The sequence below is a fragment of the Coccinella septempunctata genome, chromosome 6 (genome assembly GCF_907165205.1).
Source record: "Coccinella septempunctata chromosome 6, icCocSept1.1, whole genome shotgun sequence".
NCBI classification, from domain to species: Eukaryota; Metazoa; Arthropoda; class Insecta; order Coleoptera; family Coccinellidae; genus Coccinella; species Coccinella septempunctata.
The window spans coordinates 20471776-20498748 of record NC_058194.1 but is presented as its reverse complement, the minus strand read 5'-3'; the positions used below and the strand labels follow the sequence as shown (position 1 = coordinate 20498748).

Genomic DNA, 26973 nt, shown 5'->3' with positions numbered 1-26973 from the left:
ACATATGCAGAAACGTTGTATTTTTTAAATTATTGTCAAACACGAGGTCAAACATTTCATGGCAAATATCTTTTTTCAAAATCATATTTTCAATAATTTGTTTCACTTTGAACATTTATATGAAGTACTCTGCAAAAATTCATTGTGGGTAACATGAAATAAAAAATTAAATTAAGAAATGAACGAAATAAGAAAAGGAGGATCTCCGAAGTTCAATGTGATATAGGTGATTCACCAGTTTTTAATTGGGAGGAATTCCAGTAACCTTCATTTTTGATTCATTCTCTAAAAATTCTCGCCTTTCCACAGATATTTAATCCAACACTGAAATTCACATGGCATTGTGAATTTACAACTGAATTCGATAAACAACAAGGTAAAATGTTGCTCAATTTCGAATATTTCTTGAGTGTTTCACTTTATCTTTCACAAGAGTACATGGGAAGCACATATCAAATAGATAGCTTCTTTAGAAATTGTAGGTGTAGTACCGAATGAGTAACAATTGTTAAACGGAATTAATTAACAATAGCCACGCTGACCTTCCAGATGTTACACGATAGAGCAGTTCCCATGAAATGCAATAGATTTCCATTGAATTTCAGTGACAGTTCACAACATTTTGTAAATATAATATGACCAATTGGTTTAAGGCTACATGACTAAACTATAATTTGACATCACAAAAATTTATGACCGGTGTGGTCATATTAGCAAGGGATATTGCTTAATAGTGCTGCAAAACATTAACGATTCTTCTCATACGAATCGACTTTAGAGCTATTTTTCAATAGATTTTTTAAATTTTTTCAAGAAATCATTCGAATTGAATGCCAACTGTCAATATTTGGTCGAATTAATTATGTTTTACCCATTATCAAAAACAGAAGATATTGATGAAACGAACGAAAGCAATTTATGATATTGGATGACAAAAATATTTTGAAAACATTCGATACAAAAAAATATTTCTGAAATTTTTTAAAATTATTTATTGCATCGCATATTCTCCAAGAAACAATGCTTTATTAATCCCATTGAGATTTAATTTTTCCAGCTGTGGTTCAAGGGTTCATACATGAGAAAATATTTTTTGTTGTGAATTATCTAGTCAAATAACATGCTGTTGATGTGTAATGATTTTGTACATTTTAATAATTAGAGTTTTCATGAATATTTGGGTCTTCTATACTTGTTATCGATAGATATTAAGGAAAAGTATCCTGAAATGAACAAACGCGGGCTGTTGCAGTTGGAATTATTTCTCCAATACAAATACCTCTATTGTTATGAGGATGGGGATATATTCTTGAAGTAGAAAAAACATCTCTTTCTGAGGAGAAACTCCTATACACAAATTTTCACAAGGAAACATCAAATTCAAACATTATATTCTTGAGAACAATCACATAGGTGTGAAATTATAGAAACTCTGTTTACTGGAACAATCTGCCATTTAAATATAGCATTATAGGTATCACATTGATTTGCGGTATGAAGGGAGTGCCCGCAACATTCTCTCAACTATAAATACTTTATCCCATTGGAAACCAATGATCCATGATTAATTTTTGTACTTGTAATTAAACAAAAACAGTTATTCACATCAATAGATACAATTTCTTTTTCACGCCTATCGAAATTGATTTACCCAAACATTCATGTATTTTCAGTAATTTTATCCCATTAATTGTGTCGAGATCTGTTTATTGGAGAAGACGAGTTGAATTTTCATCTTGAATTCATTGCATTATGAAATCACATCCAGAATTTTATTTGAAACCGTAACAGTGTTAATATTTATGAAACATGATAATAATTTGAATTTCTTTGTGTTCATTCTTCTTTTGAATTCCTTTATTATTATTAGTGATGAGATTTCCTTATACAAATTTCAACGAGGAGGTAGAATGCAACAGCATCTATCTTATTTCAGCACTGACAAAAAAGGAAAAATGCAAAGGGAATCATAACTACACAAGGATACTACGAAGCGTCAATGCTCGGGCTTTGGTAGTTGTAGGTAGGTGGGGAAGGGCTATGCTTAGGGTATGCAGTTTTTAGCGATATCGTTTTCAAAACTTGAGTACAAAATTTTGAAACTCGTCAATCTGCTCTGCTTCACTTTGTTCTATCTTAGATTGAATAGCATGCCAACTTAATTATGCCCAAATCATAACACCTAGAAAACGCGTATCGAAACGATTCATAGAGAGCATAACCAATTGCGGATGGCTTCTCATTATAATCAAATGAGGGTGTCCCTACTAATAGAACCCATTTCTCCAACTGACATAAATCAACCAGTGGAAATCCCTTTTTGTCTCAAGAACTTTGTACCATTAATAAGCTGCTTCATTCAAGGAGATATTTTCTGTTCTGGGATCCTGACATTTGCCAGATATGGAGATATTCTCATGTAATCTGCGAACTCATCGAAAACTTTGATAAAATGAGGTTATTCTGTTCAGTCTAGTGATGGATTCGCTGATGGAAACCGCGCGACAGCTGAAGTTTCTTGTTTTTATTTCCGTTTCAAGTTTCTCAACGAAAATTCGAGAGGAAAATAAAGTTTTGATATTTCCATTCAAATGAGGAACGAATGAATTTTCTTCCGTGATATTATCTTCAATCCAAAAGAACTCAATTTAAAATACCGGTAGATTCGGGTGACTTGGGACAGCCCTGTAACTTGGGACAATTAACCCCCTTGCAGATTTCTTCGTTTCTCACCATTTATGAGTGAAGGGACAAACTTATAAAATTAAGTAGCGTCTTTTTGGTTAGTTTAACCATTAATTCCAGTTGAGTTTGCAGTGACCAAAGCGTTTGAATTGACAGGAAAAATTAACGAATTCAGGAGAGTAAAAGCGCGTTTTTTCATGGTCCTTATACTTTCTAGTGTTTACTCGTGTTTCACTGTATGCATGTGTAATTTTCTTTTCTGGATACGAAGGATATTAGATATGTCATGAAACGAGGTTGTTTACAAATCAAACGGCAACAGTGATCTCATTCATTTATTTTGTTGTTTCATAGGGTGACTTGGGACAATGCCGAATAGATACAAGCGGCGCATTGGTAGCAGGAAATATGCCGATTTTCGCAGGATATTATTATTTACGTTATTCATACAAAGAAATCACCAAAGAATGAAAGAAATCAAAGTTCCCTTGTTTTGTTTAGTTTTTTTACATTTGAGTTGCAATATATTTACTTTCGCTGTAATATGGGTTTTTCATTCAATTTCCTTACCGAATTTCAACTACATAACCACAAATTCAAATTTTTCAAAACTATACACCGTCCCAAGTCACCTATTTCATTTGATAGTTGAGAAATCAATGTATTTTAACTTGTGTCCCAAGCCTTCCAACTCGGTGGGTGACTTGGGACAAGTATATTTTATTCTTTTTAAAAATTATATCCGATCCGAATTCTGAAGCATGGTATACATCCTAATCAATAGTCTGAGTCATTTAGCATATTTGAACCTCTTTCTCACATGAAAATAGGCCACCGTTTTTGTAATATGACAAGTTGAATTTCAAAATCTTCCCAAGTCACCCGAATCTATACGGTACTGATCAATCTGTCAGAGCTTATGTAAAATCAAAAAAACTGTTTTTGAATTCCTGAATTTATTTCAAGTTAGGACTCGCACTGTATTTGACAAAGCTTCGCATGAGGTTCATTATCAATAAATATTGATAATATTTTGATTTTCTTATTATAACTATCGATTAAATTCAAATCAATATAGAGCCATCAATCAGCTATTCAATTATCCGATCAACTGCAAACAAGACAATGGAGAAGTTCATTCAATAGTTTCTTCAAAATCGCTTATTTAACTCCACACATTAGATTGCAGAATAAATTTAAGGGGCACACGCTATTTTGCACTGATTCCAATCTACAAAAATGATATGAGAAGGTGAAATATATCCGTGTTCAAAAATTAATTTTCTCTTATCTTCAAAGCTCTGCGCACAGATCACATGAAATATTCTGCTCGGTACTATACAAATTTAATCATACTTTGTGTTTGTTCGAAAATTTTGCATTCATGTATATTCAATAGGTATCCAGGAAGCCGTTTGTTCGCATTTTCATAGTCTAATATTTCACTTCTTGAAGACACGATTAAATTATGAAAATTTTAAATTTAATTTCTTGGCTGCTGAAATCCGACCTGAGGGTTAGGAATGGAATATCAGCTCATTACACCAAGGAAGTTTTATTAAATTCATCTAAGATTATGAAAGTATTTTCTACGGTAGCTTGTAAGGACTCGGTATCGGATTTGCCATGTCAGAAAGTTAACAACTCATATCTGGTCGCTCGGCAAACTCTGGGAAATTTCAAGCGATTTCTTGAACAATATTTCGTCATGCCGTTTTTTTAATTGAGTTTCACCAAAATTTCGTCGAGAAGCACAACAATATCCCAATTAGTTGAGCCTAAATACTCTGGATGAAATGATATTGGAAATATTGAAAATTTGTGAATTGATATTTTCGACATTAACACATTGTTTTTGAACAAAATGCACGAACGCTTTTGAAGCATCGGAATGCGAGGTGTTGAAAATTTGAGAGTTAGATCCAATGAAGAGAAATTTCCGAACTCTATAAGAATGTATGAAAGTATAGTTTTTATTTTATTTATTCGGACTGAATCAAAAAAGAAATATTAAAAGTACTTCGGAATGTTAAGGCTCCCAAAATGAAGATTAGTATGTAACGACGAGTTTTTACAGCAAATAAAATAAAATAAATCACCAAATACATCAAAACGAGATAAACATGGACAACACACAAAATGAAATAAAAGGATAATAAAAACAAAAGATCTGCAACTTTTATTTTTATAGCTCATTGTAAATTTGAAAACTGCTAATATACATGATCAAATATGCTTTAGACAATGACATTTCTTCTTTACATAAACTCAAATGTACCTATGAGAAAAAAAGTAAAAAAGAAACGGGACAACTTTTGTTTGACTTGTTTATTTTCTTGTCGAAAAGCGATCTTTTTCAATTTTTCAGAGGAGCATTCTATTCTTTTGATTCGATCATCGAAAAAGAAGTTGTTTTTGATTGATTCATTCTGAGTTCATATTTTACTTTGTTTATTTGTATGAAATATCAATTCCATTTACCTATTATTTTTTAGTTTATTTGTACTTATTTTTCAAGGTTCTGTTCTAATTGGCTTCAAGAGAGCATTTTGATATTTTTCACTTTCTGCGCAGTTTAATATTTCCTTCATTAGTGAGGAAACGAATCTAAATAAAAATGAAATAAATAATTGTCTGCGATGAATGATCGTTTAGTTGCAGACAAACATTTCCTGAATAGTTGCGAGTTATAATCTTTTAAAACGGGCGATATTAGCACGATTTTTTACCTAACATTCAGGAAGAGAATACTTTAATACTCTTTACCAATAACAATAAATAAATGGTTGAACCCACCTTAGGCAGCTTGTTAACTTGAGGAAAGTACAAATCAGTTATAATTGGTATAATTGGGTAGAAAAAAATGAGTCTAATAAATATTGCATTTATATCAATATATTACGTTTTGTTTATTTCTATTCAAAAATGAGCTCATTTGTATCACGCCAGAAATTCATCCTGCAGCTCGAAGAAATACAGATTGGTCAAAATTCGTTGTGTACTGAGGCGATCTCGAGAACCACAAAAGCTAGAAGAAAATGGATGACACATTTCCGAGCTTTTTTCAGAGAAACAATGAATGGTGAAAACCGTAGCCTCCTAGGATTTTTCGTTTTTGGGTTATAAGCAAAAAATGAGATTTTGACGATTTCGTTCTCATAACTTTTTTGTCTTTGAAGTTACAGATCTGCAACTTGGACCTTCTACAGGCACTTTTTCACGTAGAATCCACCGACGAGCTCAAAATATTTTTTCATTTCGAATCATTAGGAGAACTTTCGTTTTTTAAAGGCAAACTTTTTTTGAATTTGTTGTTTTTGAATTGAAAAAAATGTTTTGTCCATAGATTCTACATAAGTGCCTAAGAAGCTTCAAGTTTCAGATCTGTAACTTCAAAGACAAAAAAGTTATGAGAACTTTTCGAAATCGTCAAAATCTAATTTTTTGCTAATAACTCAAAAACGAAGAATCATAGGAGGCTACGGTTTTCATCATTCTTTGTTTCTCTGAAAAAGAGCTCGAAAATTTGTCATCCGTTTCCTTGTAGCTTTTAGAGTTCTCGAGATCACCTCAGTAGACAACGAATTTTGCCCACCCTGTAGGTACATAATATATGTCACATTTTCAATCTCGATTTTCAAAAGATGCATAATGGACAAAACCGCCTGCCTCTATCTTCTCTTGTTTTCAAGTTAAAACTGAAAACTCATTTTTCGGCTATTTAAATTGGTGTCTCTGTCTCGTAAAATCTTAGTAACTTCGAGAAACAAATGTAACTTTTCACAGTCACTTTTTATGTTGAATTCAGTGGAGTAGTCGAAGTTTTTTTCAGTCCACTTTTTTTATTTTTGAACTGAGAAAAACTTCTGATTACGCCACTGAATTCAACCTTTAAATTGGAGTGTAGAATACAAAACATTCATTTTTCGATATCACTAACATTCAAAAAGATAGAGTCGCCAATTTAAAGAGCCGAAAAATAAATTTTCACTTACCTATAACTTGAAAACAAGAGATAGGAATATGCAGATTTGGCCATTATCTTTTGAAAATCGAGGTCTAAAATCTATTTAAAACCTAGGTCCTCTACAGAGCTTCCATTCAATCCTATCGAATTCTGCCCATCCTATACAATCCTACTCAGTTCTAGGAGTTCAAAAGAATTCATCATGTTGTATAAATTTTCCAGATCTCAAATCGTTCAAAGCGTCTGTCACGTACATGCGGACGTGAAAATAGTTCCTCTAGTTCCATAACTAAATCTTTACACAACCCTCTATAAAAATAAAGGGGAATTTCATATTTATCGTTCAACCGTGACAAGTTTCGTCACTCGTTTCATTACAAGTGCATATCGAATTAGACGTTGAAATAATTCCCAAATAAATCAAGACCATTCATTGAGTATTGTGTAATAGTAACGCAGACAATGAAGAACCCATTGGTATTTTACCAATCGCTTGATCTTCAGTACATCACTTGGCCTTTATGGAGGATTTAGCAACTTCTGTAAAAGAATTTTATGCACCAGATGCTGGCTAGAGCCTCAGGGTTCTTCTCATACATCTTTGTAACTGCTCGTTTAGTATGTGTTAATCGCCAATTCAAGATTGCGCGGCTGTAAAACCTACAGATTTACGTGACAATCTAACAATTAACGGTTACTACACCTTTTCACCCTATTAACAAACTTTGCTATTGCTGAGGGAGTTACGCAAAAAGAGATATCTTGCAATTAAGTTGGACCACTTCGTCGAAAAGATAACAAACCAACTTACCTTGAGAAAAATCCAGCATGCATGCTACTAGGTAAATAAGAATCCTCTGGAAGAACATCGCACAAAGAATAACACATCACTTAACAGAAACACCAAACAGTAATATCATAGCGATCCTCCACTGAAAGTAAGAGTTTAGTTCATTTCCTTGACAGCTCTTCTAAAAAGTGATAATCGAATCCATTAACATTTCTTATGAGCTGGTATGCGTTTTGATCAAGACGAAGAGAGAAAGTAACTACCTGTACTGATTGAAGTCCGCGGCAAAACGTCAAGGTAACTCCGTGCAGAAGGTGGCACGCTCGGATGTCGAGTGAATGCGAAGCGGAATGGAGGAATAGCAATAGGTTACTGCAAGAAGTTTTGTATCACTGCGACTGCGGAGTGCCAAGTATTGCAAGAGGCGAGGCCATTCGCTTTTGCCGAAGCTGCGTGGCGTTATTTACATACGAAAATATGAGCAGGAATAGCAGGATTTCACCAAGCCGATGCAGTTCCGGAAGCCTGAGCTTCGCACAAGGTGAGAATCGTTTTCGAAGGAATTCTTTGGAAGTGTTTAAGGGAAATACCACCTGGAGTCAGAGGAAGACCTTCTTTCAACTTCGTGTATGCTGTTCAACTTGCCAAAGTTACATCCTGCTGTACGCTATACGATAATAGTCACAAGTATTGGGATTCTCTATCTTTTTTCAACGAATAGTAAACACTTTATATCTGGGAGGGGTGAATTCGCACCATAAGGCGCCTGAAGCTTTCCTGGAGTACCTGGAGACAATTTAATCATCACTTGGAAGACCGGACTTGTTCGTTAAGACTCTGCCAGCATTATTGTGAACAACAGTAAGTTCTTGTTAGATGCAATAATCCCTCCTCAAGAAACTGACGCTGAATATGAATGACAAATCCGACCAAGGGTTAAACTGAGTTGATATGGCCGAATCTTGTTGAAAATCTATTATTGAACTGAAGAATTAAGTAATTAAGTACAGGATTTTCATTAGGATGACTTTTGAACTTCAACTGTTTCACTGCCACAACAGCTACTTCAGATGAAGGTAAGTGGTAAGTTTAATAGTAATGCTACATGTTATTTAGTTGCAGCTTTTTCATCTAGGCGAAGGTCATGGTAATACAGTCTTGTATAACTTAAAAGGATTCAGTGTTCAAACATTAATTGATAAACTTTTGACCTAATATTTAGGCTAGGAGCAAATAGAAACGCAGGTTGGTGAGGTGACGCAGCTTTTTCCTGCGCTGCAAGTAGTATCTGAGTCAAGTCACCATCACGCTTTATTTGCGAGGTCTTGTTCCTTTCTATGTTTTACAAAAACTCACGCTATGTCACCCTGTGTCACCTCACCAACCCGCATTTCTATTTGCGCCTTGCCTAAAGGTTCACAATTTTTTTTGCTTAGAAACCGGACTAAGGAAACGCACATATTTGTAATAATAATAATAATAAATCGACTTTATTTTCACCTGGAAAGTGTACAAAGACACATGAACATATGAGATATTATAGGAACCAAGCCGAGGCGGAGTTAAGTCGTTAGACTACTCTTACAGTCAACCCCGTTTGGTTATTATTTCCAGAGATTACACACTTAACAACAAAAAAATGAATCAATAATACATAACAAAATTTCCTTGGAAGGAGTGACAGCTAAATAAACAATCAAAAATTGCAACCACAAAAATGGTACTTGAATACATAAATACGAAAAAAGAAGAAAAAAAAACAACAAAAAACGGTGTAAACGAATTAAACACTTGAGTGAGAATCCCTCATTCGACGCTTGAACTGTGAATAGGTCAGATTGAAAGCATCGCTGTCCACACTGTTGAGGAATTTTACCGCATTATAGGTGAAACACTTTTGAAATCTTGCAGTATGATGCACAGGAACTGTGAAGGAAAACTGAAAGCACCAAACTTCTAGGGATGAGCCTTCCATAAAGAGCACCACAATACAGAGTATTAAGGAGTCTATAAACAAAGCATCAAAAATGAAGCAATCTTCAAGACGAAGACAACAAAGTCGGAAACTATGAGGCAATGAAGTCCCAAATTGCACTTTAATCAACGGTCTTCTTCGTTTCTCTACATTTTTTGATTTATTACTGTATTTTTACTCTTTTGATTCGTTATATTCGAGGTGGTTTGAAATATTTGAATAACTTTTTGGAAGTACGCCAATTCATATTGGAATGTGTTATGAATAAATAAGTTAATCAATGAATAAATATTGCCTCGTTTATAAACCACCATTTTTCACGAGTCAAACAAAAAGAAAAGCAATTGGCAGCCAATCCTCACATAATTCTTAAGAAGTACATATGTTGAAATACAACAATATTAATATCTTTTGTAAAATGCTGAAAATCTCTTAATTCTGTTAGGCTAGGCCAGGGGGTCTAGTGATATATGATGCTATTGTAAGCAAATAAGATTTTTCTCATTATTTCTCAGGTTGGCATAAGGTTCAATCTAGCTCCACTCACAGTTCTATTTTAACAAAGCTGTAGAACGTTTTGAATGTGCTCTGACGCAATTCAAGAATGGAACTCATAAAATTATAACCAAACGTCATCAAGCACACTTTCCTCATTGATTTACCTATAGAAAATTTTTCATTTTTAAAAGGTCCTTTCATTTGCGTAAAAAATGTAGCAGTTTTCTACACTCGATTTGATTTACACCAATCCAGGGGAAGTGTAGTTCATCTACACATAGTCAAAAGGAAAAATAGATAAACTACACCTCCTCTACACTGCTGTAAATTAAATCAGCAAACGAATACTAAAATCGAGTGTAGAAAAGTGCTACACTTTTTATGCAAACTAAAGGACCTAAAATAAAATTCATCTGAAATCACATAGATTTTCCTTTTTGACTTTTTAATGCATTCCTTGAAGAAGGTTGACGAGATAATACGTAGATTTTCAGGATTCAAAGATCAAATAAGTTGAATTGAATGAGTCATCACCTCATAGATGATCCATCATTTTTCAGTTATCAATGTACCTATTAGAATATCAAATTAACTTTTTGAACAAAATTTTATGGGTTTTCCAAAAACATGGAATATTTTTATAATTATAACTGGACGTTGACTCCCTTCAAGTGCACAATTGAATCCGATAGTTTGAAGATAATGATCAATATTATCAATAGATAATAATACCTAAGCGTGAATCCACTTTACATTTAATTTGCTCTCGTTTTGTGAAGTGAGAACCTCCAATCTAGTGCACTCTTTCGATATGATTCTAAAACTTAGTATTCTATCCATCGCTTTGGTACTTTGTCTTCAAAGCGTAGATGCAGGAAGTAAGTATCCCAATTTCTGCATTGATTGCCGAATAAAACAACTAATATTGTATGTGAATAAATATGTTTGAAATGTTGCGAAATATTTATGCAAAATATCAATTATGGAAAGGAAATGTAGTAATGCAATCGATTCAAAAAGAAGGTCTTTTATTGACTTTCTGTTTCCAAAGCAGAAATATATCTATCTTCTTTTTTTCAAATACATTGAAAATAAACGGAAAAACCAAATATTAACAAAAAACGATTTATGTTTAACTGTTACGATAAAAATGAATAAGTGTCTTAATTTTTCAATGTGGAAATAGAGCAGTTGTGACTAGAGAATAGAAAACTATACCGGAAATATGTGCATATCCAAATCACAGAAATAATTCGAAATTTAAGTGCAAAACTTTTATATTCGTCATGGCTGGTTGTTGGTAATCAATCTTAATGTTCTTCCTTGTAGAATGAACAGTAATTTCGCTATGAAAAATTTGATTTCAGAAATTTACTATAACCATGTTTGCAGAAATTTACTGTTAGGGGAAATTTTTAAATACCATATTGTTATAATATGAAACAATTACGGCGATTTCAATAAAAAGGCTAGCGATTCGAACAACCTTGGAATGGATACTTCAGCACATATGAATTTAACACTGTCTATGTAACAAAAATTTATTCAAACATAACCATTAGTTACCGAAATTAGCAACTTCATAAATATTACGTAGGTAGGTACATATAACGAACATTTGATTTGGACTATTTTCAAATATGGCGAAATAAAATATGCACCACTCTCCTATCTCCTCATAGACTTCAAACATAAAGTCTGATCAGTATCGGTTCAGTAGTTTTTGCGTAATACAGGGACCAATTGTAAGACACATTTCGACATTTCTTGATACAGACAGAGAAAGTAAAAAGTAACGCATCTAATTCATATCTTCGGTATTTACTTTTTCTTGAAAAAAAGGTCAACTTTCATGTCAAAAATCTATAGAAGATTTGATCATAGATAGTTTTTATAAACCCTTTTCAAATACGGGGATGTAATTGTATTTTGTCATTGTTGAGCTTTGGAATTCGAATTTCAGTCATTCAGTAATAGACACTTTAGGGGAGATTGATATTTTTATGAAGTGTTATCGAAAAAAGGTTTTTAACGTAGGGTGGTAATTGACAAACTATCTATCTTTAATTAAAAATACAATAATTATGAAAATAAATTGTTTCCAATAACTCTTAAAAACATCAATCACTCCTAAAATGTATATCCCTGAATCCCTGACCTCAAAATACATAAGATAATTCTAATTCTACAAGATTTACCATTCTATCCACATGATGAAAGAGGAGTTGTGAAAAAATTACCAGTGACCAAATCATCTTTAGCAACAAAATTTTTATTCATCTCAGGCTCAGAAAAGTTAGTGTTGCCATTCAAAAAATCTCAACAATACTTCTTGTAAATCATATGATTATGCATAAGTTGTGTTATCTAAAATACGAATTTACATTTTCGAGCATTTTTTCTATAGTAAATATAATAAATACCGATGAAGATATGAAACAACAAAATAAATGAATGAGATCCATGTTGCCGTTTGATTTGTAAACAACCTTGTTCCATGACATATCAAATATCACAATATCCCAAGTATTCAGAAAAAAAAAATAACACATGCACAAAGTGAAACACAGGTACAGGACACTAGGAAGTATAAGGGTCATAAAAAAACGCACTTTTACTCTACTGAATTAGTTAATTTTTCCTCTCAAATCAAACGCTCTGGTCACGGCAAACTCAACAGGAATTAATTGTTAAACTAACCGAAAAGACGCTACACAATCTTATATGTTTGTCCCTTCATAAATGGTAAGAAACAAAGAAATCTGCAAGGGGGTATGTCCCAAGTCACCCGAATAATAATACCGGTAATAAAGTATGTAGTTGATGTAACAGTTCGTCAATTAATAATAATAAAAATACAGTTTATCAAAAGAATACACACCGATTTTGTAGAATAATTTAGAGATAAATGAGTACCTTTACTTCGGATCAAATACTGAAATGAAGATTTTAATTCAGTCGACTGAAATGAATTGAAACAACCGGTGATAATTCAAAGTGGAAAATCTGAAAATACTACGTATTTTTATTTTTTTCAGATAATGTCTTGTGTTACTATGGCTCGTGGGGAGCAAGTCGTCCAGGTAATGGAAGCATCTATGCCAGGGATATTCCAGCGAAATTATGTACGCATATCTTTTACGCCTTCCTGGGATTGCATGAGAATGGAACAATGAAAATTGCAAACTATACTCTGGACATTGAGGAAGGTGAGCAAATTCAATTCGGTGTAGGAACATCATCAACGTTCTGTACATTCTTCAGGCAATCTCAGAGCCCTTAGCGACTTGAAAAAGATCAATCCCAATTTGAAGACCATTTTCAGCATCGGCGGTGCCGCAGATAACACTGGCGATATTGGATTGATCGCTGATGATCCAACCAAGTTGGAGAATATGGCTCAGAGCGCTATCGACTTCTGTAAAGAATACAACTACGATGGAATCGACGTAGACTGGGAATATCCGAATAAAAATGTAAATTACATGATTTTTTATCATAAATTTGATTTTTCACCGGAATATCATTATTTGAATCAATATTGAGCCATAGATGTCTTCAAAATAATCGATTGCTACTAATACTAAATACTCCGAAAAAGTATTTCGAACGTACTGAGTTTGAAATTATGAAAAATGGTGTTAAATTCAACTGATTCCTCGATTTTTCTCAATTTAGTCAAATGAATTTCAATGAGTGTATACTCATACACTCAGTGAATGCTATAAACATAGTTAAAGCCTTAAAGCTGATATATTTGTTACCAACGCTTCAATCATGTTTTTGATCATCTTCTTTGCTGTTGCTTTGCTAATTGGTTTCTTTCATCAAACTCGAAAATACGATATGTACCTACATAAAATACGCAACTTGCACCACTGAGGTCATCAGCACATACAATCATAGCTGAGGGATAGTAAAAACTAAAACAAACAATAAATATGCCAATTTAACTAGCTGTGTGATGCATTCAGTAACTTCGCCAAAAAGAAAAGACTTTTTAAGGAAAATAGAATTCCGAATTGGATGGATTGAAATATCATAAAATATCAAATAAAATCTACCCCTACTTGTAAAATTTATCACCGACGCATACGCCATTCTGCAACTTACATCCTAAAATCTACTTTAAATAGGATAAAAGAGATATCTAATGTCGATTTTAATTTAATATGTAATATAAAATACATTCCATTTACTTATTATATAGAAATTATGACAATTGCTACTTTATGCACAAATCATCACTGGTTCTTCTGGCATCTCAGAATTTTATTTCTAACTCATTCTCAATGGAAACCTTCTGAATGCTGATTAGTAATTGAATTATTTATACCAACTTTTGCGGTACCCCTCATTTAAAGTCATGATTTGATGAATTATGAGTTTATAGAAGAGTTGTCGTTGTTTTCATACTAAATCACATGTCCGATATTTACTGCTTTATAGAAAATGCTCGAACATATTTTTTTTTATTTGAAACTACGCACATTTTCATGAATTATTAAGGAGTTTGTCTATGTGCCAATTCTATTGATCTATTGATGGCATTCTTATCAACCCTAACTGACAACAATTTACTGAATTCAAATGGTAACCTATATGAATTAGAGTTATTGACTCCATTTGCAGTGGATATTTGCAGTCAATTCGAACAGAAACTAAAAATCCCTTTCAAATTAGATATCACACACAACTCCTTTTAGTTTGAAGTTTGGGGAGTTTGAATTGAACTTTCCATCTGCAAATTGTTTTTTAAGATTCTAGAGTTGACATATTTCAATACTGTTCGCCTATTAGGTGTATCTATCACGTTATGACACAAATTTTTCAAGGAAACATTCATCACCTTACTGAAACATCTGAAGGAAAGGTTGGAACCTCACGGATTACTATTGACTGCCGCAGTCGACCAGCTTCCTTTCAATGCGCCTTATGACGTAGCCAACATGACCAAGTATGTCCAAAATTCGAATCATTTATATTTATTCCACATAATCATTATACATTATAAACTGATTTAATTCAGATGCATACCACCCGCTCTTATAAATATCGTCAAGTGTTACGATCTGAATTGAACTAGCCAATCGTCAGGGCCCTAAATGGAGTACACTCCACCGAAAAACGCAGATGCTGACCATGGTTCCGGTCTCGTTTGACCTCATCAAAGCAACATGGCTTTTTCTTCGATGGAAAAACGTTTGGAATTGATAGACTCGTATTCAATACTGGCACGCGCTACTGATTACTATCCAGTAACACCCAGTATGAAACGATATTCGATTCAATCCCCTCCAGATAGAAACCCAGACGAAGACAATGGATCCCAAAGATTATAGAGTTAGCTATAATCTTTGACGTGTCCCATATTTCCTCTGATTCACTCCATTTAGGGCCCTGACGATGGCAAATTCAGATCGTAACACTTGATGAGCTTAATATCGGCGGTGGTATGCATCTGAATTAAATCAGTTTATTATATCTATTGCCTTTAGGCATTATCTTTTCGAATATACATAATAACATACATTTATTATACATAATAACGTTATATTCTTTGCAGATACTTGGATATCATAAATGTGATGTCGTACGACTTCCACAGTCCTTACTACCAAACTGGTCAGAACTCCCCTTTATACTCAACCCCATTGGAAGGAGAATGGCAAAGGGATAATTTGAACGCGAATTCCAGCATGGTCCACTGGATCGAGTATGGAGCGCAGAGAGAAAAGGTGGTCATGGGTTGTGGTTTTTACGGAAAAGCCATGATACTCGAAGACCCGAACAATCACGGTTTGATGGCACCTGTTAAGACTGCAAATAATCCCGGACCGTACACTGATAATATTGGAACTCTAGGATATAATGAGGTACAGCGAACGTTCACCAAAGTCAAAGAAAAACGTTTGATCTCAATATAAAATGTTGGATTATAGTCGTCGTTTTGACCTCCTCTGCTGGAAAACTTTTGTTGCGTTGTGTGAGCTAAAAGCTTAATCTTCATCATCAATGAATTATCATCTTAAGGATGCATAGAACATATTTTTCTCAAAATATGAATATAACTTCGAATTACTTTTTTAACATTCACTTTCTATTTTGTTTTAGCTTTGTGATTTCCACATGAAAAAGGCTACTGTTGTCTGGGACGATGATCAAAAAGTTCCTTACTTATATGAAGGTGATTTATGGGTAGGATACGATGACGAAAGATCTGTTGCATTAAAGGTTGGTAATTTGATGAGTTTGGATTAATAAGTGCCTTTCTCACAGAATTAAGAAAATGTGGCTACTTCTCTGGAGAGAAACTTCTTTCATATCCTCTCCCAATTTCACGTTTTCAAATGATTGACCTATTTTTCCGAACTTGATTTCAATAGATTGAAACTTTTTTCCAGGCACAATATGTGAAAGATAATAACCTTTTCGGACTGATGATGTGGTCTGTAGAAACTGATGATGCTCACGGAAACTGCGGAAATGGAAAATGGCCCCTATTGAATTCAATCAACAAAGTCATGAAAAACGGTTCCTAACTAAACACTATATACCTATGATTTTACCGATGTTAGTAAACAAACGAAATTAAAATTTGTTGAATAAATAACTGACTTTTGATTAATCATTTCTTGTTCATGATTTTCATTTCATAACTAAATTTCAACATGAATAGGTATCAATATTTCAAGAATTTTAATTTTTACTTTTTTTATGTATTTCATTCAATAAGTTTAACCATTCAATCACTATAATAAAAAAAGAGATTGATGAAAAACACTATCGCTGATCTGGGAAGTCATTCCATTCTTCTTCTTCTTTCTTGTAGTTCCTGTCCTCTATACAGTTTCCCATATCATGAAGTCATTGCATTTCTGGAACAAAAACTTAAGCTTGTCATTTGAAAAAAATTCAACTACCTGCTTCAGCATTGTTCTACAAAATGATATTGATTTTATAGGGTGATTCTCTAGCCAGTATAGCCAAAATTAAGGGGGGTCATATAACTTTTTGTTAAAAACACCTTTCCGTCCAAGTTAGAGCCCTTTGAAATAAGGGAAAATAGTCGACTTCATTCGATGGTTTGTTTATTATTATTTATTACAATTATTGTTGAATTTCTTATTTCGATATACCTAGAAAATTGAGAAGATATATAAACAATCGGTAATTATTATCAAGGTCTAATTTGATATGATGTTAAATCTCTGATATATCCCTGTGTGAATCAATTTTTCCTCAAATTCCAAAAAAAAATGGAAAGATAAGGGTTTTTAAGTCGATTTTCAACCGAAATCATCGGACCGCCGAGGAAAAATAGGAAACCAGAAGTGCTGAATGTATCCTACGATAAAATAATTCAATTCAATAATAATCTCAAAACCTTTCGATCCAATTATAAATTTATGAGTAATGGCTAGTCTATTCATTTCCCTTTATTCTTTAGAAGCATGAATTAATGGTTTGTCTAATTCGTTAATTTTCAATTGAATTTACTGAATTATTAGTCGTATCAATAAAAAAAACACATGTTTTGAACGAAGCATAATGAATAGAACCGAAATATTCTTGTCGTTTTTCGATTTTCTCTTCGGATTCACCATAGCAGAATTGAGTAAGTATCTACCCTGTTATTGAACAAAATACTTCCTCTCACTCGTACCATATCATATTTAAAGGACAGTTGTAAGGTAAAACTGTTGAAATGAGATTACCATTTTGCAAATAAAAATTTTCTTTCTGGTCCCTACGATGATAAGCAAACCAAAAAATTTTTTGTGGAGATTGGAGAACACGGCCTATCTTGATGATATTGTAGAGTAATACCTACCTGAGCCTAGTTCTCAAAGATTCCTAGCTAAAGCCCTCCTCACTTTCGTCATTTTTTACTCTTTAGAATTTTTTTCATGACAATATTCTCTGATTCTGAATAAAAAAGAGATAGGGGGGACGCTATACTGAATAAACGCTACTTATTACCTACTGTAAATGAAATCATGATTAGGGTTTTTCCAGTAGTTAAATCATTCATTTAATCTACAAACGGAAAAACAGAATAAAGAAACTTTCATATTCTTTGGAAGGTGGTTTCGTACACAAGTCTATATTTCTCTAAACATAAAACATACATCATAAAGTTCACTTTAATAAGAAATTATTGTCTGGGTGTTTTTTGAATCAACATGAAATAATGATACTTATTCTTTTTCCATTTTCTGTTTTAATTTCTAATTTATTTTGGCTATTTCAATATATCAAAGCGTTTTTGCTCTTTCCTCGTTGTTCTCTCTCTGATCTCATATTACATATCATATATTGAAATTAAACTACATTCCATATGAATGAATATTTGAAATCATGATAAGATTTCCGACATGATATCACATGAAGAAACTCTTCGAATAAGGGTAGATTTGGCATGCGTTCAATCTGTTGGGGTTGCAAATTAATTGTTGGGCGATTAATTTTGGTTTTTGGCAATCTCAATTGAATTTTATTTGGAACGACGAATCCATTATGAGGAAATACAACAAGGCGTTATTCTCTTTCAGAATGCAGGGAATATTTAGCAAGAACCAAATTCTTAAGTAGAACGTTTGCTGTACCTCTTCCTCTTATAATTTATGGAGATAAAACGATAGATGGTGAATTCCCTCATATGGTAAGCTTGTTTTTTGATAAGGATGTTGAATATTAATTCATTGAAATTATGACAGATATATTCTCAGGTGTCTGGTGTACCTATATGAATGAAGGAATTATAGTAATTACCTTTATATCACATCTATATAGATACTGTGAATACATATAGAAGTAAGAATCTCATCATTGGCTCACTTCAGTTACGAGAAACAATACAAAGCGCTCTACAAAAATAATTAAAAAATTGATCATAAAATAAAATTTATTTTATACTCACTCTATTAATAAAAATAATTCAATCAAGTAATTAGTACCTAATACTATGGAAAGTTTGCATTCATAAAGATAAAGAGTTTCGATATTATAGTTTTTCATTATGGGAAAGTCGGAATTCCATATAGTAACGCTGAAAAAGAGGCTAATCATCTTTATCAGATTCAAACTCTATCCAGCCAAATGAACCCTCTAGGACTCTAGGCAAATCTCCTATAGCACACTATACTCTATACTTAATAATTTTAGTAATATCTAGTTTTTCTCTTGTTGGATTACAAATAAATAAACATTATTCTTCATAAGGCTCACATAGGGTACAAGAAGAATGGATCTAAGGAAATCAAATGGGCATGTGGTGGTAGTTTGATTTCAGAACTTTTCATTTTAACGGCAGCTCACTGTACAGATGCATCGGAGTTGTAAGTAAATTAGGATAGTAAAATAACAACCAAAGAATAAAAAACAGGTTATGAGTTTGAGAAATTTGATTGTGCCTCACAAATAAGCTTGTTGTTAAGAGTAAATAATATCTTCACTTTGTTCTGGAAATTATCTCAGCAACAACAGTCTACTGATTTAACTATATAGAAATGTAAATGTGCCATCATATCGAAAAACAATTAAGAAGTCAAGTTTTATGGACATTAGAGTTCAACATATATTTGTCATACAGGGTGTAAGTAAATGAATAGTTGCGAAAAAATTCAAATCAAAAAATATTGTAGGTGGTCTTCCATATAATTTTTTTTGGGCAAACCCTGCTTACATAAACTCCCAAGAGATGACAACTGAAAAGCATATTTTTTTTTTAGAAACCAAGGCACTGACAGAGCTTGCTCAACAAGATTTTAACTTGCACTTATTTTTTTTCAACATGAAATAACGTGTGTTGAATTTGGGTCTCAGTCTTAGAGATAACCTAAACTCTATGCCTAAGAATAGATTCTTGGTATAATTTTGGTTTTCAGTGGTATGCCCAGGATAATACGATTAGGAACTAACAATGTCAAATCTCGGGATAATGTTCAAAGAAGGTCAATTGTGCAAATCATACCTCATCCCAAAAGAAAAGGATATTACCATGACATTGCTCTCCTTCGGTTGAATCGTCCAGTAATATTCAGTTACTACATAAGACCTGCGTGTCTTAACACTTGTAAGGAATGTCAGTTCACAGAAGCAATAGCAACAGGCTTTGGAATAGAAGAATTTAGTGAGTAGAAAATTTTTGTATTGGAAATTGCTCCGAAAATCTTGAATAATATTGGATTAAACATTCATCCATTTGTCAATTACAACTACCTATATTCGTTCAAGTTAACAAATAGTAACAGTAAAACTGAAATGAAACAAAATTACCTACATCTGATGGGATTATTAATACATCAAAATCAACATTTTGTACCTAATATATATCAATAAAAAACCTCGAAAGGATCTGATTTTCAACTTATTGAGGGACTGCGAGATAAAGAGAAGAATAACACATCTTAAAGAAAATAATATAGAACGCCGTCGGCTTTGAATTTAGTATGATATATCTACCCTCCATAGAATTTAGGTATTGGTGGTGGATTTTACGCAAATTTCCTAAGAACTAAGAAAGGAACAATCTCACTGGCAGATCCGCGGTAATGTGATTGCCGTCTGCCAATTAGATTGGTCCGTTTTTTTAAGTATGCTGCTTTTTTATTTGTTACACACGTTCTTTTAATCCTGTTCGTTTAACAGCATCGGTAAATATGAGTGACCATCTGATGAAGACAAACTTGAAAATATACTCGAATAAAAATTGCTCAAAAATCTATGCACAAACGATAAAAGAAATTTTACCATTGGGAGTTAGATCATCTCAAATCTGTGCTGGGAGCAATCAAGGAAACGATACATGCCACGGAGACTCTGGAGGCCCTTTGCAAATAAAATTAGCCCAGGATTTTAATATTTATCGAATAATTGGTATTACTTCCTTCGGACTTTTCTGTGGACAACCGAATACGCCATCGTTTTACACAAGAATTTCTCGATATGTGGACTGGATTGAGAAAGTTGTTTGGAAGAGAAAACTCTTTAGTATCATATCTTAATTTTAATATCTATTCTTACGCTTCTTTTCGCACGATTTTCGTGAAATACAGACATTTATTTTGTTTTATTTGTTTTATTTCTTAAGAGGAAATTACACTCCATTCAAATTCTAATGACATTTTTTTCCCGCTACAAACCTCCTCAAATAAAAATGAATATTAAAACCAGCAGAACGAATCTTTGAAAGTGAAATTCTCTATTCTCTTTTTGTGTATTGTGTGTAGTATACCTCTTGATTATTTCTTCAACCAGTGAAAATTTGCACGTTCTTGCAACACCAACTAGTTAAAATTATATTCCGTACCTGTATTGGGTAAAGGGAATCTGAAAAAGACAATCAGATCTAAAAATTCACGTTTTATAATTCCTTCTTAACTACAAACAATACATTAAGGAATGTCATAGCATAGTGATTCGGAAGGGGATCATATGAAAGATTAGTGTAAGCGAGGGAGGAGTTTTTGGTCTTGGGGGGGGCACGTGCCCCCTGTGCCCCCCCCCCCCCTGGATCCGCTACTGCGTTACATTAGTGACAGCGGTGGGATGTTGATGAAGCACCGCCAGCTCCTGCGCAGCTTTATCGTTTGTTTATTCGCCCCTGGTCCATTCGGTATCTGTTTGTGTGTGCTAACCTTAAGTAGTGGGTAAGCTACAGGTCGCAATTTTTAAGCTATTGAGCTCAATTTTAGCAGGAATACTCCTATGGACGGTATAAGGAAGCCTATTGACTTTGGTGGAATTAAATATGAAGAACGGTTTAAGAATTATACAAATTTAAATAATCGTTGTGAACACTTCGCAATTTTTAATCAATCGAGCTGAATTTCGGCAGAATTTCTGGTATCCGCGGTGTCAAGCAGTCTAATATTGATTTTCGTGCAAATGGGAATGGCGATTTTCGGATTATTCTTATTTTCCAATACGCCCCTGCCGCCGCTCGAAAAAAATGGAAACATAGCTACGTTGTCGCCTGTGCAGGAAGGCTCTCGAATCGGGGCGTATCGCTATAAAAAATACGCACCGTTTACCCGTAGAGTTAGTGTTCTAAATACACAAAAAATTTAATTACCTCGTTACATTGGTGACAGCGGTGGGATTCTAATGTGAGGATGTTGATGAAGAAGTAGGTGGAAATAATGGAAATTTTACAGCTGTGCTATTATCTTGTTGAATAAGCGCCAACTCCTGCGCGCAGCTTTAGCTTTATTTTATTTGCCCCCTTTCCGTTCGGTATCTTTTTGTGTGCGCTAACCGTAAGTAGTGGGCACGCTACAGGCTCAATTTCAGCAGGAATACTCCTATGGGCTGTGTTAAGAAGCCAATTTTAATTTTGTTCGAATTAAATGTGAAGAACGGTTTGAAAATTATACGAATTAAAAAAAAATCGTTGTGGACAGTTCGCAATTTTTAATCTATCGAGCTGAATTTCAGCAGTCTATCGATTGTCGTGCAAATCGTAAGGGCAGTTTTTGGGTTATTCTTATTTTTTATCGATAGAAAAGATACGCGCACCGTTTACCCGTGGAGTTAATGTTCTAAATAGACAGAAAATTTAATTAGAAGCCTATGTATTATGGTGGAATTAAATATGAAAAACGGTTTTATGATTATATACGAATTTAAAGAGTTTTTTCTTTTTGACACAATTTCATGCAGTTTTCATGCTCCTCGAGAATGTAACTCTTAGAAATAAAGAAGCTTATTAATTTATTTATTTATTTAAAAAAAACTCGTTGTGGACAGTTCACAATTTTCAATCTATCGAGCTGAATTTCGGCAGAATTACTAGTATCTCCGAGCTTTCAAATAGTCTATTGATTTTCGTGCAAATCGGAAAGGCAGTTTTTGAATAATGGGCACGATACAGTTGAGAATTTTGGATCTATCGATATGAAATTTCGACCATTTATGCTAATCCAGAGCATGACGAAGCCTATCGATTTTCGTCTGTATCGTTTCAGCCGTTTCCGAGTTTTTTTGAATTTGCTTGAATTTAGATTGGCCTAGACTACAATACGCCATCTTGCATCATTTTCTGTGAATAGTTATTCGTTCGAAAAAATCTCTTTTATTTTTCAAAGATTTCTATACTTACAATAGAGTTATATGTTTTTCTATCAACTTCAATGCCAAACGTGACGATTATGTGTTTATTGAGCGTTTGTCCAATGAAATAGGAATTCCATGTATATTCTTTGTTTTTTGATATTCTTGATACTTATCGTAATGACCACTTGGTCATTAGGATGATATAAAAATATTATAGAGGTTCTTTCATGAATACACTTGATTTCATCGCAAAGATTGTTATCAACAACACAATAAGGGGATTTTGAATATCTGACTAAATAATTCTTTTATTTCATTATATTATTAACAACTTTTGTATTCAGCTTTACAAACAAGTGATCATTTTTTATTGTTATCTTTCTAAACCAAAAAAAGGGGTAAATTAAACTACTTTCTTGTTCTCTTCTTTCCTTTTTTGCCTTTTCTCGTATTTTTTCGTTTGTTCTTGGCAGCAATCTTCCGTGCCTTCAAAATTTCATTGGGTGTCTTGATTTCAGATTTTCTTTGTTTTTGCTTAACCTTTTCATTGTGTCTAGCCCAATGTGTCCTCAAACCAACACTAGGTCCTGTAAATTGGAATTAATTTATTAGAATTATACATATAAAGAAATCAAAATGAATTTAACATACCTTTGTTAGAACTTCTGTTATTATCATCCTCATCCTCATTATCATTATTTTCATCTGCTTTTGTCTTTTCTTTCCACTGTGAATATCTATCACTTTTATATGTTTTTGGTATCCAAACGCCTGACTCTGTTCTTATCTTTCCTGCTGTCTTACTCTGAAATTGAAATGGAGCTATGATTCCTCTGTTTCATAAGTAATATAAGTTCAACTTACCTCCACTCCTACCATTCTCTTTTTCTTTCGATCCCATTTCTTCAGTTGTTTGGATATATGCATCATTTCTGATGAATCTCCCACAATATCTAATTGAGCATCCACTGCTTCATTCTGGAATTGATTAACTGCTAACCTAAATAGAGTGAAAGGATTCAAATATCAATATTTCAGTTTTTTCTCTCTCTAATCGATCAAATGAAACAAACAAATTTTATGGAGTCAAAAAATTATTTACCCTTCTTCAGTATGTCTATCTGCCGAATTATAAGGAATATAATTTTCATCCTTCTTTAGCTTCTTGACACTTTTTTTGTACAAATCTTTGATTTTCCTCTTTTTAGGTAAAATGACGTCCTGGAATGCTTCATCGATATCTTTTTGACTACTACTAACCAATGTAGTAGTATGTTTGTCCCCAGAAAAATTGAGCTCAGATAAACGTTCTTCTTTTTTTATATGATGTTCAACGATTTTGTCCTTGTGCAAAGCTCGTTTGGCTTTCATGGTTAAGTATTCATCAGACTTAGTTTTGCCACAGATTTCAAATATTGTCTGAAAAAAAAAAGATATAGAATTCTTCGAATTGACAAAAAAAAAAATTAAGCATCTTACACCATGGGGTCTGTAAAGCTTCATTTTATCCATTATTTCTTGTCTTTCCTCTTCAATAGCTTCTCCAAGATTCCTAAAGAGTGGGTGGATAGTACAGTTTTGAAAAGGAATGTCTTTCACTTTTTTATTACTGTCAGTGGAAGCAACAGGTCTTGTCCTTAAATAGTGTTGATAACCGTTTTCAGAAACTTTCCTGAAGTTCACCTATGAAATGAATACACCATTGAAGAATATTTAACAATACATAGTTTAGTAAGAGATCAAGATTTACCATCTTACCAAATCAGAATGTATTTCATGTAAGTTAATAAGATAACTCTGTTGCTCTTCCAATAAATGTTGTGGTATGATTCCCAAATTTCCCTCTTTATTTTGTAATGTGCAAAGTGAAACAGATGTTCCCAAGAAAAGATTGAGATCTAAGAAGTGAGCATATTCATCAGGTCCAACTAGAGAATAAGCTTTACCCAATCTACCAGCTCTAGCACATCTTCCTTAAATGTAAAAATTATACACTTAATACTAATTCAAAATCTCTAAATAGAAATTATGCAAAATAAAGTACTTACCCACTCTATGAACAAAAAGCTTTGGTTTCATTGGAAAATTATAGTTAATTACATTGTCCAGCATTGGAATATCGATACCACGTGCTGCAACATCTGTTACAACCAAAACTTTCACTTTTCCTGAAGCGAATTTGGCAGTATGAATTTTCCTAGCTGAAGGGTCCAAATTTGAGTAAATATAGGTATTTTCAATACCGACCTTATCTAGTATCTACAATAGAATTTATTGAACTTTTTCACAGAAACCTATTAATTTTATAATTACCATATGAATATACTCGACATGATGTTTGGTTGCAGCAAATATTATGGTTTGTTGTTCAAGATCAATGCAACTTTTCAACAAAACTAATAATGATGCTAGTCTTTCATTATGCCTCACACTGATGAAAAATAATTCAAGTTCTTTAGGTATCTTAGTTTCTACATCCAATCTGGAAATAATTCAGTTAAAGTATAATATATGAACTGAAATTCTTATTATTTTATATAATTTGAACTCTTGTATTGAAAGTAGGCCTTATCTATTTTCTTTAATTTTTATTTAGATTCAGCTAATGAGCTTAGTTGTTGATGCTGAATCTCTAAATTAACTAAACTAAACTATTATTCAGATATAGTATTTCAATATTTGAGAAAAGAAAAATAATTAATGAATAATGAATAATGTTACATATTTTCATTATCCGAATAATGTGATAGTACAAGCCCAATGCTAGGTTCAGATATAGAATATTAACCTTAAAAGTTCCAATACCTACATAAGAATGAAGTTAACTAAATTTATAGGATTATCATATTCTATTTCTTTCGAAAATTCATCTTGATTTCAATATGTTACCTAATGGTTATTTAAGCTTAATTTCAGAGTGGAATTAGGTACTTACCTAATCAAGACTGGATCTGACAATCCAGCTTTAGCAAACTCTACCAAGACCTTTGGTAATGTAGCAGAGAATAGAACGGTTTGTCTAGAATCTGGTAACCTAGCAGTAATTTCTGACAGCTGTTCTTCTAAACCCATTTCAAACAGTCTATCAGCTTCATCAAAAACAACATATGTAATACTAGTCAACTTCAGATCCATTTCAATACAAACATGCAAGAATCGACCAGGAGTAGCCACAATAATATCCGGATTCCCATGGATAGCTGCAAATTGTTCATCCATTGAATCCCCTCCTAAAATAACTGCAGCCTTGAGATCCATAAATTTTCCAAGATCTTTAAGGAATTTTAATGTCTAAAAAACCAAAAAATGAGTAATAGTAAAAAAACCTAATGTGGGTACTTAATTCAATTTAACATAATTTAATTTTTCAACAAATACCACAATAAATGGCAACAACAATTATTATTTATCAGATTGCCATAGATTACCTGTAACGCTAACTCTCTTGTAGGCGTAAGAATCAGTGCCCTTGCACCAGCTTTCGCAGTTCTTTGCTTCAGTTTTTCTAGAAGCGGTATTAAGAAACAAGCAGTTTTACCACTTCCAGTTCTAGCCATAGCCACAACATCACGGCCCTCTAGTACCAATGGAATTGTCTACAACAAATAAAAATAATAATTCATTCAGAAACTGCTTACTTCCCATCTGTTTTGATCACAAATGCATGTTCACACCTTTCTTTGAATTGGAGTTGGAATTTTGTAGCCTCTCTTGAGAACTCCTTTCAATACATTATATGAAAGACCAAAACTCTGAAAACCACCACATTTTTTGGAACTCTTAGTTACAGGGAGGTTCTCATGCTCTTCATCTTCAATATCAGCAAATCCAGGAATGCTGATCTTATCTTTCTTATGACTCTCCATTTTCATTATATTTTTTTTCATTCAATTTTGTTTCATTTGAAGCATTTAATTTTTGCACTTGTTCAACTTCAACATAACCTCTAAAGTCTAACCTCTAAACTTTGACTTTTGAGGTTATAAGAGTAATCACAGA

At 33.1% G+C, this 26973-nt stretch overlaps 4 protein-coding genes across 5 annotated transcripts in view; 2 read left to right on the top strand and 2 right to left on the bottom strand.

Moving 5' to 3' along the window:
* LOC123315270 (endochitinase A) overlaps positions 1–7826 on the bottom strand; it is a 55715-nt gene extending 47889 nt beyond the window's left edge. The window contains exons 1-2 of one of the 2 annotated variants that reach the window (XM_044900910.1): positions 7706–7826; positions 7464–7623 (exon numbers count right to left, since the gene is read on the bottom strand). In XM_044900910.1, coding sequence (XP_044756845.1) covers positions 7464–7521 — 58 coding nt within the window. In that variant the 5' untranslated portion in view covers positions 7522–7623; positions 7706–7826. The remainder of the gene's footprint in view (positions 1–7463; positions 7624–7705) is intronic. The other variant, XM_044900911.1, reaches the window with a different exon arrangement.
* A 2812-nt stretch (positions 7827–10638) lies between these two features.
* On the top strand, positions 10639–16539 carry LOC123315712 (acidic mammalian chitinase-like). The gene is made up of 7 exons (XM_044901544.1): positions 10639–10793; positions 12954–13124; positions 13180–13391; positions 14751–14872; positions 15482–15791; positions 16030–16149; positions 16320–16539. The coding sequence occupies exons 1-7, from the start codon at positions 10727–10729 to the stop codon at positions 16455–16457; spliced, it is 1140 nt and encodes a 379-aa protein (XP_044757479.1). The 5' UTR covers positions 10639–10726; the 3' UTR covers positions 16458–16539.
* An 842-nt stretch (positions 16540–17381) lies between these two features.
* LOC123315338 (serine protease snake-like) lies at positions 17382–20987 on the top strand. Its single transcript, XM_044900998.1, has 5 exons — positions 17382–17533; positions 18471–18580; positions 19141–19256; positions 19806–20050; positions 20569–20987. Exons 1-5 carry the CDS (start codon positions 17467–17469, stop codon positions 20922–20924), a joined length of 894 nt encoding a protein of 297 aa, XP_044756933.1. The 5' UTR covers positions 17382–17466; the 3' UTR covers positions 20925–20987.
* Positions 20988–23262: 2275 nt separating this feature from the next.
* On the bottom strand, positions 23263–26945 carry LOC123315643 (ATP-dependent RNA helicase DDX54). The gene is made up of 11 exons (XM_044901419.1): positions 26649–26945; positions 26403–26570; positions 25910–26265; positions 25288–25456; positions 25023–25233; positions 24733–24947; positions 24454–24657; positions 24077–24393; positions 23839–23974; positions 23626–23779; positions 23263–23561 (listed from the first exon to the last, which is right to left on the bottom strand). Exons 1-11 carry the CDS (start codon positions 26859–26861, stop codon positions 23383–23385), a joined length of 2322 nt encoding a protein of 773 aa, XP_044757354.1. The 5' UTR covers positions 26862–26945; the 3' UTR covers positions 23263–23382.
* Between the last annotated feature and the right edge of the window lie 28 nt (positions 26946–26973).

Bases quoted from the DNA above. Each gene is read 5' to 3' on its own strand.
- LOC123315712 (XM_044901544.1), top strand. From the start codon at position 10,727: ATGATTCTAAAACTTAGTATTCTATCCATCGCTTTGGTACTTTGTCTT. The intron at 14,873-15,481 runs GTATGTCCAAAA...TATTCTTTGCAG, and splicing joins GACGTAGCCAACATGACCAA to ATACTTGGATATCATAAATG. The intron at 15,792-16,029 runs GTACAGCGAACG...ATTTTGTTTTAG, and splicing joins GAACTCTAGGATATAATGAG to CTTTGTGATTTCCACATGAA.
- LOC123315338 (XM_044900998.1), top strand. From the start codon at position 17,467: ATGAATAGAACCGAAATATTCTTGTCGTTTTTCGATTTTCTCTTCGGA. The intron at 17,534-18,470 runs GTAAGTATCTAC...ATTCTCTTTCAG, and splicing joins ATTCACCATAGCAGAATTGA to AATGCAGGGAATATTTAGCA. The intron at 18,581-19,140 runs GTAAGCTTGTTT...ATTCTTCATAAG, and splicing joins ATGGTGAATTCCCTCATATG to GCTCACATAGGGTACAAGAA.
- LOC123315643 (XM_044901419.1), bottom strand. From the start codon at position 26,861: ATGAAAAAAAATATAATGAAAATGGAGAGTCATAAGAAAGATAAGATC. The intron at 24,948-25,022 runs GTAAGTACTTTA...TTTACATTTAAG, and splicing joins GCTTTTTGTTCATAGAGTGG to GAAGATGTGCTAGAGCTGGT. The intron at 23,780-23,838 runs GTAAGTTGAACT...TTTCAATTTCAG, and splicing joins AGAGAATGGTAGGAGTGGAG to AGTAAGACAGCAGGAAAGAT.